Source organism: Numida meleagris, chromosome 23, assembly GCF_002078875.1.
Source record: "Numida meleagris isolate 19003 breed g44 Domestic line chromosome 23, NumMel1.0, whole genome shotgun sequence".
Taxonomy (NCBI): domain Eukaryota; kingdom Metazoa; phylum Chordata; class Aves; order Galliformes; family Numididae; genus Numida; species Numida meleagris.
The window spans coordinates 5,636,191-5,650,025 of record NC_034431.1 but is presented as its reverse complement, the minus strand read 5'-3'; the positions used below and the strand labels follow the sequence as shown (position 1 = coordinate 5,650,025).

The following is a 13,835-nucleotide window of genomic DNA, read 5'->3' as shown; positions in this document are numbered from 1 at the left end:
CCACACATCAAAGCACCTCTTGGGCCCTTCTCCTTACGTTACTACCAGTCCCACTGCTGCTGCTTTGGAAACTGCAGCTTTTCAAATCACGCAGTTTAGAATTGCTATGTTGAGTGTTTAGGGCCTCAGCTGCTTAACTTGCCCCCAAAGAGCTCACCCAGTCCTGCTCCCAGCTCCTCTTCATCCCTGCCCTGCTCTGAGGCTCAGCTCTCTGAGGCATTGCAGTGCATTTCTGTGCCTGTAGGTCTCCCCCTCCAGAGCCACAGAAGTTAGCACTGTCACAATCTATTCCTGAGAAGGGAACTCAACACAAAATCTTTTTCTTTAATAAAAGCAAAAACAACCACACAGGAAATCTTTTCCGCTGCGTATCTGAGGATGTTGGCTCCCATTTTATTAATATATTACAATTTTGAAATGGATATTAAAAAAAGCTGAAACAGATGTAGCCTGACATCTTTCTAATAGAACCCAAGCAGAGCTCAAGTGCCAGAGCTGAAAGGAAAGCGGAGAGAAAGGGAAGCAGTAAAGGACAGATCACAAGGATCTCTACGCAGCGATAGCGCTGCAAAGTGAAACAGCACCAGCAAATGCAGTCGTGCAGCCTTTAGGGTGAAGCCCACTCAAATAGAGGTTTTTATCTTACATGACACTATAGAAAATCAGTAAAAATGGAAGGACAACTTCACAAAAGTTAGATGCTGTCCTGAATTTGTGTTGAGGCCACTGTCTCTATGGCCCCAACACATTCATTTCAGTTCCAGCGAACAAGCTGTTGCAGAACAGAGTGCTGGCCCAAGGGCTGAACCAAAGTGCCTCCGTTCCAGCCTGGGAAACACGAAAATCCCTGGTGTGCTGTCTCAGTCAGACTGCAAAGGTGATATTCATTGATAACTGGGGGTCAAATCTAATCTGAAATGTCTACGAGCTCATAATTTAATAGTAACAAAAATCTCACACTCAGCCAGAGACTTAAATTTCCTAATAGGCTTTCAGATGACCTGGGAAAGTGCCAGATTCTCATCTGACCCTTTAAGGATGTTCTGATGAAGATCTGAAACACAAAGGTACCTGCATGCAAAGGGTACTTGGCCCCACTCATTTCCCACAGAAGAAGGGCTATAGGGTGGATGGCCCTGTCTGCACGTACTGGTAGAAATTCGTCTCATCTTTTAGAGCAGGACAATGTCAGAGGCCCGTCCCTCTGAGAAGGACCCTCATTTTGCACCAGCTCTCCTGGGAGGGAAGAGCGGCAAGTGGGACAGAAAATGAGATTGGAGGGGAAGTCAGAGCATGCAATCGAAGCAGAAAAAGACAAGTGAGGGGAAAGGAGGCCAGCAACCACGAGGGAGGCTCCAGGCCTTTAGCGAGAAGGAAAACTTCTTTTGCCAGTGGGCTCGGTGATTTCTTAGCCCCAATGTCAGATTGAAGGAACACCTTGGGGTGGGACAGCATAGGGCAGCAGGACGCCTGTCCTGTCTAGCTGCTTGGCTGACCCCAAAGCACCTGGGTCTCAGTGGGTCTGCAGAGAGCCAGCAGCAAGCTAGCCAGAAGCACTCAGCTCTTCTGCCTCTGTTTTCCATCCAGCCTGGAATCTGGGGGAATTTCAGAACCCCCTGTGTTCCAGGCCTGCGTACACTTCTCGCTGACCTTTCCTGATGGGCTGTGGGAACAGAAGAGATGTTAGCTCAGGAATCCTTCTTAATACACCCTCCAAGACTCCAGGCCCTTAGTCTACCCAATACTCAGAGAAAACCACAACAGAGAGACCAGGAGCTCGTTGCTTTAGCAATGAGCAGTCTGAGGGAAACTGCAGTTCTGCTCCTGACTCCCTGTGTCATCTCTGAGAGAAGGGTCTCCACTCTCCCCACTGTTTTCCTCCACACCCTGCAGAGCTTGGTGGTGGACTGGATGTTACATCAAAGGAGCAAAACAGGACAAATGCTACAGATTCCCAGCTCTGGCTATCCCTCCCCAGCCAGCAAAGAGAGGTGGAAATAATGCAGGTTCTCCATACCTCGTAGTCTGGGTTTGGAACAGGGGGAGGACGCTGCATCTTCTGAGCTGCAACAGAGGCAAAGAGGGGTCATCCTTGGTGATGGTTCTAACTCAGCGTAAGGGGCTTTCACAGAGCTGATCCCAGGGTAACGCGCACCATGGGTAAACTCATGTGACTTTGTTATGAGCTCAAAGCTTTTAAAGACCCAACTGCTGCAGTTTGGAGGCCTTATGATCATTGAGGAGGAAATCAGCTTTCTTTTTCAGGAAGAAAACACGAAGGCCCCATGATCACAGGCGCAGGCTGCGGCCCCACAAATGGGTACCAGATCTATACCCCTCTGGCCTGGCAAGCTGAATAGATGAAAACACGTCGCATTTGTGTTGAACCCATCACTCAACAGACACGACGAGCACACGGTAGGGGATTTCAGCCTGCTGAAAGATTTGTATCAGCTTTGTGGGCACTAGTGGAAAAGTGGCAACATCTGATCTGCTCAAAGCCAGAGTGGTGAGCACCCGTTCTACCCACAGGCAGCCCCCTGGTACAAATATCACTGCTGACACTTCTTGAACAAATCTAAAGTGGCATCATGAGGTCATGATCCCTCATCACTTTACTCCTGCACTTATTATCCATCAGCCCCACTGCTGGACCGACCGGGCCACCAAACCATGGCCTCAGAAGCCAGAAATTTTCATGTAGTGTTTCGGTAAGATGTGATGCATCTTCTGCATGTGTTCCTGATTCTGGATCTTTGAATGCCTGAGACAGACGCAGTGTTGGCTTCATCACAGACTCAATGCTGCTTCACAGCAGCCTGTGAAATGGCTTCCTATGGGCAAGAAGCCTTTGTCACCACACGGCAGCCATACCCAGCCCATACAGAAGTCAGCCCAGAGCATCAGACATGGCATCAGGAGGGGTGTTTGGCAAGGCTCTGGGGGCTTCTGGGGCGCAGAGGGTGCTCCATCACTCGGCAAGGACAAGTGCTTCGCTTAGCACTTAGCGCGCATCACGGAGAGCCGACACATCTGAAATGGCTCTTACCTCGTGGCCGACTGCCAGCACCAGCGCTCGCTTGCCCCTTCTTGTTTTTGCTGAAGTAATGGACCAAAATCAGCACCCCCAAGGTGATGAGAAGATCCGCGATGATGATCCCTGTCACAGTCAAGGTATCCAGCTCCTCACAGTTTTCGCACACTGCCAGGAGGAAATACAAAGGTGCTCGGAGCCAGGCACGCTGCCTTTGCAGCAAAGGTCAAAGGGAAAGGCCACATATCCAAAACGTCAGTAAAATGCTTTCTGCTCATTATGTTCATGTTTGTTACTCATACACTTAATGCTAGCAGAAAAGATACAGCTTGGGGTGAGAAGGAGCAAAGAGCAAACAGAGGAAGGAGGAAGGCGTGGGCCATTCTATCCCCACTCCATTTCAGTCTTCAAACAGTGCTGGGGGCTGATGTGTGCACCATCTGTACTCTGCTGTTCTGCATGGCCTGCGATTAAAATATCTCCTAGATCATTATTGCTCTTCTCATGCCAGTCAGACTTTGACCTCTCCCTACCTACACTGAATTGAACATAGTGAATGTAGAGCAGCTGCCCAAAGAGCCTCTGCAGAACAGCATTCACTCAGCCCAACAGCGCTGAGAATCAGACCTCATCTCAGCATCCACCTCCGCAAGGTGTTCGCTTTGTCTTTAGCCCATGCAGATTCTCACAGACTGAGGGCTTTTTCACTCACCTCTGGCATTCAGGTACATTGCATGCTTGTTTTTCTCATTATTTTTTTCCTTACAAGTCACAGTGAGAGGAGAGCTGTCATGATTCTTTATGATGTACTTATTATTTTCTCTTTCTCCATTTGTCACAGTTGGCTCCCAGTCTATTTCATCTCCAGATATGGGACATGTGATTGTCACTGTGGTTCCAGAAATCTCCACCACGAATTCTTCATTGGAGTTTGGGCCAATGAGAAGAGAAACCATGATTATAAGGCAAGCTTGCCCCCCCCCCCCCCCATGATCCCACCCAGTTTGCTCAGCTCTATCTGTAATTATATAATGTAAATTCCCCATGCACGCTCTTCTGCATGCATGTTTTCTTTTAGTTTTTACACAGACCACTTTGCAATGCTAAGCAGTAATCATCACAGAATGTCATCATGGAGTATTCAACTTCATGTCGGAGAGTGTGGCCTCACATCATTGCTACTCTAATTTATGTAATTAGTTATGAATACTAGTAAAATACACTTACCCTCCTGAGCTGCTGCACCAACTACAAAAGAAAGAATAACGTGTTAATCAAATTAGCTCTTGATATCATATCCCTTTCCTACTTTAAGGATATCCTTTCTGAATTCAGCTGCTTGATGAAGATATTCACACTTGTGCTAAATGAAACATTCTGTTGACTACGACAGGATGTTGTTTTGAAAGGAAGCCTTTTTCTTTGGAAGCCATTTTAAACAGACTAGCACTGAACAGAGCTTGGAGTGATTTTTCGGGCCCACTTAGAAAATGGTTTCTTGTGAGGAGTACACTCAGCAATTTTGCTTTATTGCCATGGATTACAGAAATGCTGCTCAGTTCAAACCGCTAACATGGAAAATGCTGCTGTTCCCAAGAGAGCAGTGGATCAGTACACAGAGTGGAAGTTATGTACCACGATCACACAATGGTTTAAGAAAAGCACATGAATAAAGCGCAAAAACGAAGTAAGAATTTAAAGCTTGGACCCTTACAGTTGATTCTGCTGCAGGAAGCAGTGCCTCAGCCTCCAGCTCTTAACTTCACCCACTCCTCCGCCTAAATTTTGGGGACCGCGTGCATCAGCGAGCAAACAAAAACAGAGCAGGGAGCCTGGCCTGAAAGGGTTGGATCCTCGTTTCTCTGCCCTCTGAGAGGAACACTCACTTTGGAAGGCAGCAGCTGAACACCCGTTTCAGAAGATGTGGCTGCAGGTACTTTACCAAAGCAGCCACGCGCTGCCATGCGTTGTGTGCCGCAGCCCCTGGAGCCGCCCGCCCCATCCCTGCAGGGGTCTGTCCCGCTCCACTCACCCACACACAGCAGGAGGCCCAGGAGGGGCAGGGGCACCTCAAACCTCATCCTTGTGCTCCTCCTTCTCTTGCTCTTCTCTGTTGTTCCTGATCAGATTGGCATCACTGCAGCCGGCTGTGAAGGAAGAAAGAACACATTGGCTTTTCAAGTTCTCGCTTACAAGAAAGAGGCCCAAGAGTTTTTCAGAGAACTGTGTATGGCAGCGAATGGAGCAATGCCAAGGAGACTCACTGTTTCCAGTGAAACCTGCAAGCAGCCAAGAAAGACACAGAGCACATGTGATCAGAAAAACCCATCTCAGGAAGTGCAGAGGCTCTACATGTCTTCATACAACGTCACTGACAGCAAGGGGTGGCTGCTCTGCACCAGCCCAGATGTAGAGCTGTTGCAGCTGAGCAGCAGGAGACATACACAAGCCTGTGTTAGATTTACCTTCAGGACCTTCCTAAGAACTTTTCAGTGTATTTCTGAAGTTCAAACTACTGCAAGAAACCTAATGTACTGGGAATAAACAGAAGAACCAGAAATCATAAAACAGTTTGGGTCGGAAGGGACCTTCAAGATCTCCCAGTTCCAGCCCCCTCCTGTGGGCAGGGACACCTCCCACCAGCCCAGGTTGCCCACAGCCCCATCCACAGCCTTGGGCACCTCCAGGGATGAAGCACCCACAGCCTCTCTGGGCAGCAGTGCCAGAGCCTCACCGCCCTCATCATGGAGAATTTCTAACTAATATCCCGTCTAAATCTACCCTCTTCTAGTTCAGAGCCATTACACCTTGCTCTGTTACTACACTCCCTCACAAAGAGTGCGCTGACTTTTGAGACTCTGTCTACGACTCCGGGGATGAACAACCCGAGGAAAAGCGGACAGCTTCCACTAGAGGGGGCTCCTGCCCCTCCGACACGCTCTGCTCTCTCCTCGGTTCCCTCCTGCCCTCACTGCAGAGCGCGGCAGAACGGAACTTTCTCCTTCCCAACTTCTCAAAGACTCCCATAGGGCTGGGGCCTTCCCAAGCACTGCTTCCAGCAGGGATGCAGACATGCAGAACGCACCATCCTTCTGTTCTCCTGTGCTTGAAGAATGGCAGAGCTGCTCGTACAAAGGCACAAAGATGCCGGGGATTTTTTTAGGGCACCTGTCCAAAACAGACGCTGCAAAAACCAGCCAAAGCTTCCTCCTTCCACAAGGGTGCACTTTGCTCCTGTGCCTGCCATGCAGATCTCAAGGCACTCCTTTCTGGCTGGGTGATGCTGGCTTTGTGCTCCTTGTAAAGAGCTTGCTATTTACATGGCAAATCACAACGTTGTGGGGTTTTGTTCAATTTACTGAGCTGCTCCCGTTAGCTGTCAGACCTTTCTTTTACTCATTTCTGTTTCGGAATGAAGAATTTGCATTACTAATAATGGTGCCTCGGACTTAGTCCTCTTTTAACAGTTGGAGTCAGTATGTTTTGAAACAAGAAGTTGAAGGTTAGTAAAAGTTTGCAAGACCAGAACAGACCGTCCTCCCCAGTGCTGTGCATTATGCAGATGTGAGAGCCAGTACTGCTGCTGAGTGGCCAAAGGACAGGGAAAGGAAGAAATATACTGGTCCTACTGGACTCTGCACAGCCTGCCTGAGGATAAGTTGCTGCTGTGCAGGAAGGTGTTAAGAGGTGCCAGCCTGGTCTGCGGGAAGACATGGAGCTGATGTGATGCCTTGTCGTAATGAAGCACAACAAAACACCGAGGTCCCAAATTGGAAATTCCTACAGCTCGACTTCTGGATGAGCCGATTGCCTGTAACATAGAAGCACTAATCCATGCGCTGCTGGGGACGCCTCAGGCTTTCAGTGATCAGCACGGAATCGGTGACAACCTGTTACAGGGAAAACCACGGACACCTTTCAAAAACCAGCCCAGCAAGCCTCCGTGAGGTCAAAACCAAATGACAGGCTGAGAAAGGGAGCTGTGGAGTCTTGCTGCTCTAACCACACAGTTGTGCTTCTGCCTGAACATGTGTGAGGGAAAGCTGCATACCTGGATCCACTTGGCTCTGAAAATCTAAAGAGGAAATCCTGCTTGATTGTCTAGAAAACATGAGCTAATGTTGAACATTTTGGTGCCTTCTAAGCATGAGCTGCAAGTGGAGTTCCTCTCCACTGAGGAGAGCAAGGCGAGACGCAAAAGCTCACCCTGAAACTGCTGCAATGACAACAGATCAGCTTCTTCCAAATCAAGGACTGAAGCAGTCTCTCAGCTGGAAAAAGAATCCGGTGGTTAAAAATAAGAGCTTATGCCAACAGCTTCAAGTTCAGACCTGAGACAATGTAACCGAGTAGCAATTACCTCTCCTAGGACTGTAAGAGTCCTGCAAGCCAGACAATTCTGCAGAATTACCAACCATAGCAAGAACTCACCTTTTCAGCATATCCTACTTGAATGCACTGAATGTAATGTGCTCAAATGGAGCGTACACTGTGAGCTCAGTGATAGGTCAGTCTTACAGGTGCTAAAACGCCTCATTCCTGCTTTGGCACCACTGCAAAGGCAATTAGCACCAGTCACAATGAAAGTTCATAACCTGGGATGGCTGCTTGGAAGTGGGCCAAGGATCAGACGCAAGCCCAGCCACAGCCAGTAGCAACTCAAACGCTTTTGTATGATTTATGGTCTTCTAATGCAAACATCCTTCTATTGCTAACACACGCGCACAACTCAGTTTCATGCTCTGACGTTCCACTGGGAAAACAGTGTCCCACTGAATTTCTCCATCTCCTCGTGCCACGTTGTTAATCATGGTGGGGCTTTCCCAGTGGTGCCTGGACTAGCACCAGGTTTGACACGTATCTGAGGCAGTTGTCTTCTGACTTTTCCAAGAACTTCACCACCATTAGATAACGCCATTTCCCAATTCTTCCTCGGGACAGCTGCAATGAATATGAGAATGATCACCTCACTTCACTACAGGTATCTGTTCCAACAGGACCCTTCCATGCTCTGAGTGCATGCCCACAGTGCTGCCACAGGCTGGCTGTTCTGTTTCTCTTTCTTTCTTTCTTTCTTTCTTTTTTTTTTTGGTACCGTTTGCAGCTTTTTAATCAAACAAATAGACTTCATTCCTTCAGGCTATTTCTAAACACCTCGAGGCAAATCGATGTTTAGGTGCAAAATGACGTCCCACAAGAGGGGAGTGGTTTCAGGTAGAAGCTGGGAGGAGGGATGATTGCAACACAAAAGAGCAAGGGAATATGGGAGTCAGAAGAAATTAATCTTACCTTGAAAATCTGCCTGCTTTACGCACAGAAGTGAACTGTCTGGCTGCCACACCTCGCCTTCAGTAAAGGGCAGTGACTCAAGCAGGAAGACGTGCTCGCATTGCCTTCCAGGCCAAGCTGAGAGAAAGGGAATTTGCTCAACTGTCCCAGGAAGGCTTTGAGAAACTCATCTTTTACCCAGTTATCAAGAGCCTGAAACAAACTTCTCCTCGTGCTGCTCAGCCCGCAGAGTACGGACTTGTTTTCCCGATGCCTAGCCCCACCTGGCTGGGGGCTGTGCTCTTCCTTGGGGTACAGCTCCGAGGTAAGGAAACCTGACATTTTCTGGCTTGCCATCTTGACTTTCCTCTTCTCATCCCTCAATTATCATCCTCATTAAGGCAGCGACTTTGCAGGAGTCTCAGATATTGGTTGTGGGCGACTGCTGTGATTCTTTGTGTCCTGGGTTAGCTTGCGAGTGGCATGAAGTGATAGAATTTCTCGGACAAACAGGCTCAGGTGTGTTCGGGTGGAGGAAGAACACTGATCTAATTCTGAGCTCTGGTTACACGTCTTTTCCCCTCCTGCCTCACTCTTTGGTCCTACCAGGAATCTGGACTTAGGTGTATTTTTCCCTGTGTTTATTACTGAACAATCAGAATTTGTTAGCAGCGCGCCGTTTAGATCCTTTACACAGCAATAAATAACGATGGCAAAAAGTCACTTGAATTTTAATAAGTTTAGAGTGAAAACAGGAAGACTCGACATGGAATCTTTGGAAGAGAATCGTGATCTCTGCCAGTGAAGTTTTGAAATATGAGCTCCTTCAGTGTTTTGGCATTTCAAATATTTTCTCCTCTGAGAAAAGAAATTCTTTAGCTATAAATTATTTTCAAAGACAGGAGTATTAATTGTCTTTGCAATGAAAACCCCTGATAGGCTCTTTTTCCCTTGAGTCATATTGAGTGGGTTAAATAATCTTCCTAAAGTGATAGAAAATCATTAATATTTTCTTTTTCTGCTCTGCAAGGTTTTTTCTTTTTTCCTTTTTCCAGTGGAAATTAACCCACCAGCCCAGAGGGACCGTGCTGTTCAGAGGTTTGAAGCAGTGAGGGAAGCAACAATGTGATCACGGGGGGAAAAAGTGGGAAATGAAACCACCTCCTTTCTGTGTCTTTTGTGGTCACTCTTGCTGCTCGTCTCTCTAGGTCGTCTGCCTTGATATTAACTTATTTTTAAGCAGCAGCTGTGGTGGTTTACTTAACAGAGATGTTTGTTTGACAAACAAATGTTTGCTGGTTTACCTTGAGGATTTCCTGTAGAGATTCTCAACCTGCTTTGCCTATAATTGTCTGGCGGTGTTATTAACTTCCTCAGCAGCCTGTTCTCGCATTAGTAAAAGCAGTTTTCACCACAGTGTGCATGACACTCAAATAATACAACTCAAATAACACAAAGTGGAGAGAAGAAAGTTCAGGGGAGGGAGGAGGTAACTGTTCATAGGTGCTTGGCAGTGCTACTTTAAGGAGCAGAGCTGCTTTTCTGAAGAAATCTGCCTGGGGAACTGAGTACAATAGAGTGTAATCACCTGTGATAATACGACCAGGACAAGCACATGAAGTTATATGACATCTTTTGTGCCTGTCAGAAGCAAGCTTATGTAGCAAGAGGGCTGGCATTTATAGCAGCATTGCACCTCCCAGGTGTCATTTGCTCATGCCTGAAAAGAGACATTTCCTCAAAAAAAACGAACTGAAGTTTTTTCCTACAGGCGAGTCCTTCTCAGTGGTCCATTCTCAACTCGTTATTAGATCTGTCAGTATCTAACTGCAGTCACAAAACTACAAAGGAAGCATTGTTCTAGCAATGCAGATGAAAGCAAACTCCCGTGAAAGCAGCAGGGTGCAGCTTGCTTGCATATCACCTGACAAAAGCCACGAAGCACACGGGATCTTTTGGGTTCTGTTCACTGGACTACCACATTCAGTAATTAAATCGGTGTAAATTGTTAGGTTAAATATTAATAGGGAGAGGTAAGGTGGGCTCCTGCTTAGATCAAGCACGGATAAGGGTAAGTGATAAGATTACTCCAAGACAGTAGTTTTGTTTACTTCTAACCCCTTCCCGTTTTCCCTGCAGCACTGTGGCCTGTTGCAGCAATAGAAGTTTATACTTCTAAGGCGGTGGATGCTGTGAATGGAACTAACCTACGGCTAAAATGCACCTTCTCCAGCAGCAGCCCTATTAGCCCACTGCTGTCAGTGACCTGGAACTTCCAGCCCGAGGACCTAAGCTCTCATGAGCCAGTGAGTGAGACCTTTTTGCTCCATTTAATTGATGCACGTTTTGCTCGCGTAAACCACTCCCAGAGCCCAGCACTGGCTGGGTAACAATGCCAGGTGTGGGTCTGGGCATGCACAGCTGAAACACACAAGTACGTACATCTCAAGTCTTTCTCTGCTGTTCATAAGGATTACTCTAAGCAAGAAGTTTTGTTTGGATAACCTTGTTCAAGAAAGATGCTGTATGCTTAGTTTGGAGTAAGCAAAGTAGCAGGGGACTGATGAAATTCTACCTGCTGACAGCTGAATCCCATGCCTTAGCTAACATCCTGCACGTGATGACTTATAATATTCTTTGGCCAACAAGTCAGGACAGGCAGCTCAACAAGTACTGTAGCATAACTGAAAGACAGCTGAACAGCCTAACAAAGCCTTAGGCCTGAGAGGACTGAGGTTGCATGGCTGCTGGAGCATTTTGAAATGGTTTTAGATTCATCTGAGAGAAACTGAGCCAAAACAGCTCTCCTCAGCTCAGCCAATCTTTCTCAGCTAGTGCTGCTCCACTTTCACATGCTGCTTCCATCAGAAACACTGTACAAGCTGCAGGAGTGACAGTTTCCTCTCTTTCTTCTAGGTATTTTATTATCTCAAGGAGCCCTACACGCCGTCTGCTGGACGGTTCAAAGGGCGAGTCACTTGGGATGGGAATATTGAGCGTTATGATGTTTCCATCATTATCTGGAATTTACAGCCCACTGACAATGGAACATTCACCTGCCAAGTGAAGAACCCACGAGACATCGATGGCACCATTGGAGAAGTGCGACTCAGAGTTGTGCAGAAAGGTGAGAGGCCAAGAACCCCGCCAGAAGCCATGTGAACTTAGTCAGTGCAAAGCATTGGCGAATCTTCCTCCACAGTTGGAAAAAGGATTATAAAATGAAAGTATGAAGAAATGTAATGGATATAATGGAAAAAAGTGCTTAAGAAAAGGTTATATTCATGGGAATAGATACTCAGCCTCATACCAAAAGCCCTCAGCATGTCCCTCTTGTTCATTCACCTATTTCTCTCCATGCAGTGAATTTCTCAGAAATCCACTTCCTTGCCATAGCCATTGGGTCTGCGTGTGGTCTGATGATCATTGTGGTGACAGTTGTGATTATCTGTCGACATCGTCGGAAGAAACAGCAAGAGAAGATGATCGAGGTGGCAGACACTGAACTGTAAGGACAAAAGAGGAGAGGGAGAAAGGCTTCTGGGAAAGCCTGTCAAATATATCTTCATGGCCATTATGAATCATTGGCTTGGGCCCTATATTAAGCATCTACAATGCAAAACTGCCAACATAATTAGCAATAATTGGCTGCTTACTTGCAGTCAGAACAGAGCCCCAGGGATGAACGAACTTTGGAGTCCTCATTTTGTTCTTGTACTTCGAGGTGGCTCTTCACTCAGAGTAGGAGCCTGTATAAATTCTTGTTATATATTATGTATGTTATATGTAGCTCATAACCTCACTGCTGCTCAGGATATCTGATGCTGATTTTCTTTTTTTTTTTTTCTTTTTTTTTTTCTTTTTTCATTTTTTTCACAGCAGTAGAGAAAAGAAGAAGCTGAAGAATACAGAAGAGAAGGAAGTCACTGCATTAGAAGACTAGAGGACTTTGATAGTGTATACAGTGCAGGTATCTAATCAAACATTCTGTAATTAATATCTTGGTGTTACTGCAGACTTTCTAGTCAGTTTTATTTAAGTATTTCACTTCCATTCCACCGTCAACAGGCCACAGAAGCCATAAATATGAACAACTGAGACCACAGACACATGTTGCTCTTGAGGAACCTTCAGAGAAAGACTTAGAACAGAACAGGCAGTGGTGACAGAACTCCCTCTTAACCATAAGAGAGATTTCTCAACCTTACCGTTGGAGATCACTGCAGGAAAGCCATCATTGCTGCTTTCCATGTTGTGCTTGCTTTGTAGAGAGAGGAATGAATTCCCTTTCACTAGTTTTGAATATGCTCTTTGATTCATTTAATCTTTATTTCTTTATAATCACTACAAGGAGACTGAAACTCTTTCTGGATTTGCTGGCTTTGCTGAAATATTTCAGCCTAATTTTTACCCATTCCATTTCTGAGGTCAACAGATGCTTCTACTATGCTTGTTTTCAACAATAATCATGAGTAATGAATCTGTTTTGTTTTTCTTCTAATCCTTCTTCTTAGGTACTTCTAAAGCAGATGGTGAAAGCTTGTAATTTTGGATCTTAGAACAAAGCTGAATTACAGACGCCTGATGCTGCAAGTGTGGTATCCCTGCTCAACCTGAAATTCTTGCAAGAAAAGAGGGTGACCTTAACATCAAGTTGTAAAGTGTTATTTTCTTCACTGAAGCACAACAGGAGGCCCTTGCCCCACAAAAAAGGAACTTTCCTTAATCTCCACAGCTGCCAAATGTGAACAAATTGGTTATGAGGATGAAATAACAACAGATTTGAACAAATCACCAAGATGAGTGACTGGATAGTTATTTGCAGTGTCTGAGCAGACACATGCTCATGCACCTTAAAAATCAAAAGGTACATTTGTGCTGCCTGATTATCCTGCCCTGTCTGATGTCAGTGAAAGGAAGACGACTAGGTGAGGGATCAGAGGAGCTGCTACTGTGTACTTTCAGTCTCTTTACTACTTTAAGTGGAAAGTGTTACAGATGAGGAACCACTGCTGTTTCTCCTTGGGGATAACTGGAACAGAGGGTGTGTTTCTCATGCTGATCTTAACTCCAGCAGGCTTTGTCTATGGGATAGCTGAGAAAACTGCATTCCACTGGCACAGCACTGTTTCTCTGGATGCTGCTTAAAGCCTCATGTACCACCAGCACATCTTACTCCTGCAAATGCATCTGTTTAACACGTACCCGTTATTTCCATCAAACCTCTAGCAAACGGAACCCCAGGTCACTAAAACCACTGAGCTATTTCAGTGTTTAACCAACACTAAATCAAAATATCAGCCTGTTTATTTAAAGGGTAACTTTATGGCTTTATAACTCTGCATGTAACATGCTGACCACGTTATCTGTTTGTACAGTTTTGTTTTCTATCATGTCCATCATAAATAAATACAGTTTGTAGATAGAAGTGACAATGTTATGAAAGCGGTGTGACACTGGAGAAATTCACATTCCATGCTGGGCTCTGTTCCGAGGCATGGAGGCCCCGCGGCCTACCGGCCAGGGCTTGCAA

The 13,835-nt window shown here is 46.2% G+C and overlaps 2 protein-coding genes across 4 annotated transcripts; one reads left to right on the top strand and one right to left on the bottom strand.

Moving 5' to 3' along the window:
- CD3E (CD3e molecule) lies at positions 356-8,462 on the bottom strand. Of its 2 annotated transcripts, none has more exons than XM_021375899.1 (7): positions 8,324-8,462; positions 5,067-5,181; positions 4,262-4,282; positions 3,747-3,953; positions 3,050-3,202; positions 2,018-2,064; positions 356-1,663 (listed from the first exon to the last, which is right to left on the bottom strand). In XM_021375899.1, the coding sequence occupies exons 2-7, from the start codon at positions 5,113-5,115 to the stop codon at positions 1,607-1,609; spliced, it is 534 nt and encodes a 177-aa protein (XP_021231574.1). In that variant the 5' UTR covers positions 5,116-5,181; positions 8,324-8,462; the 3' UTR covers positions 356-1,606. The 2 variants fall into 2 exon arrangements, with proteins under 2 accessions (XP_021231574.1, XP_021231572.1); XM_021375897.1 differs by lacking the exon at positions 8,324-8,462 and adding an exon at positions 5,299-5,408.
- On the top strand, positions 8,495-13,734 carry MPZL2 (myelin protein zero like 2). Of its 2 annotated transcripts, none has more exons than XM_021375895.1 (6): positions 8,495-8,627; positions 10,442-10,608; positions 11,219-11,429; positions 11,666-11,810; positions 12,185-12,272; positions 12,817-13,734. In XM_021375895.1, exons 1-5 carry the CDS (start codon positions 8,573-8,575, stop codon positions 12,243-12,245), a joined length of 639 nt encoding a protein of 212 aa, XP_021231570.1. In that variant the 5' UTR covers positions 8,495-8,572; the 3' UTR covers positions 12,246-12,272; positions 12,817-13,734. The 2 variants fall into 2 exon arrangements, with proteins under 2 accessions (XP_021231570.1, XP_021231569.1); XM_021375894.1 differs by having other exon boundaries at positions 12,182-12,272.

Coding starts and splice junctions, on each gene's coding strand:
- CD3E (XM_021375899.1), bottom strand. CDS start 5,115: ATGAGGTTTGAGGTGCCCCTGCCCCTCCTGGGCCTCCTGCTGTGTGTG. Junction 3,954..4,261: donor TGGTGCAGCAGCTCAGGAGG/GTAAGTGTATTT, acceptor ACTCCAATGAAG/AATTCGTGGTGGAGATTTCT. Junction 3,203..3,746: donor AATGTACCTGAATGCCAGAG/GTGAGTGAAAAA, acceptor TCCTCCTGGCAG/TGTGCGAAAACTGTGAGGAG.
- MPZL2 (XM_021375894.1), top strand. CDS start 8,573: ATGCCTAGCCCCACCTGGCTGGGGGCTGTGCTCTTCCTTGGGGTACAG. Junction 8,628..10,441: donor CCTTGGGGTACAGCTCCGAG/GTAAGGAAACCT, acceptor TTTTCCCTGCAG/CACTGTGGCCTGTTGCAGCA. Junction 10,609..11,218: donor ACCTAAGCTCTCATGAGCCA/GTGAGTGAGACC, acceptor TCTTTCTTCTAG/GTATTTTATTATCTCAAGGA.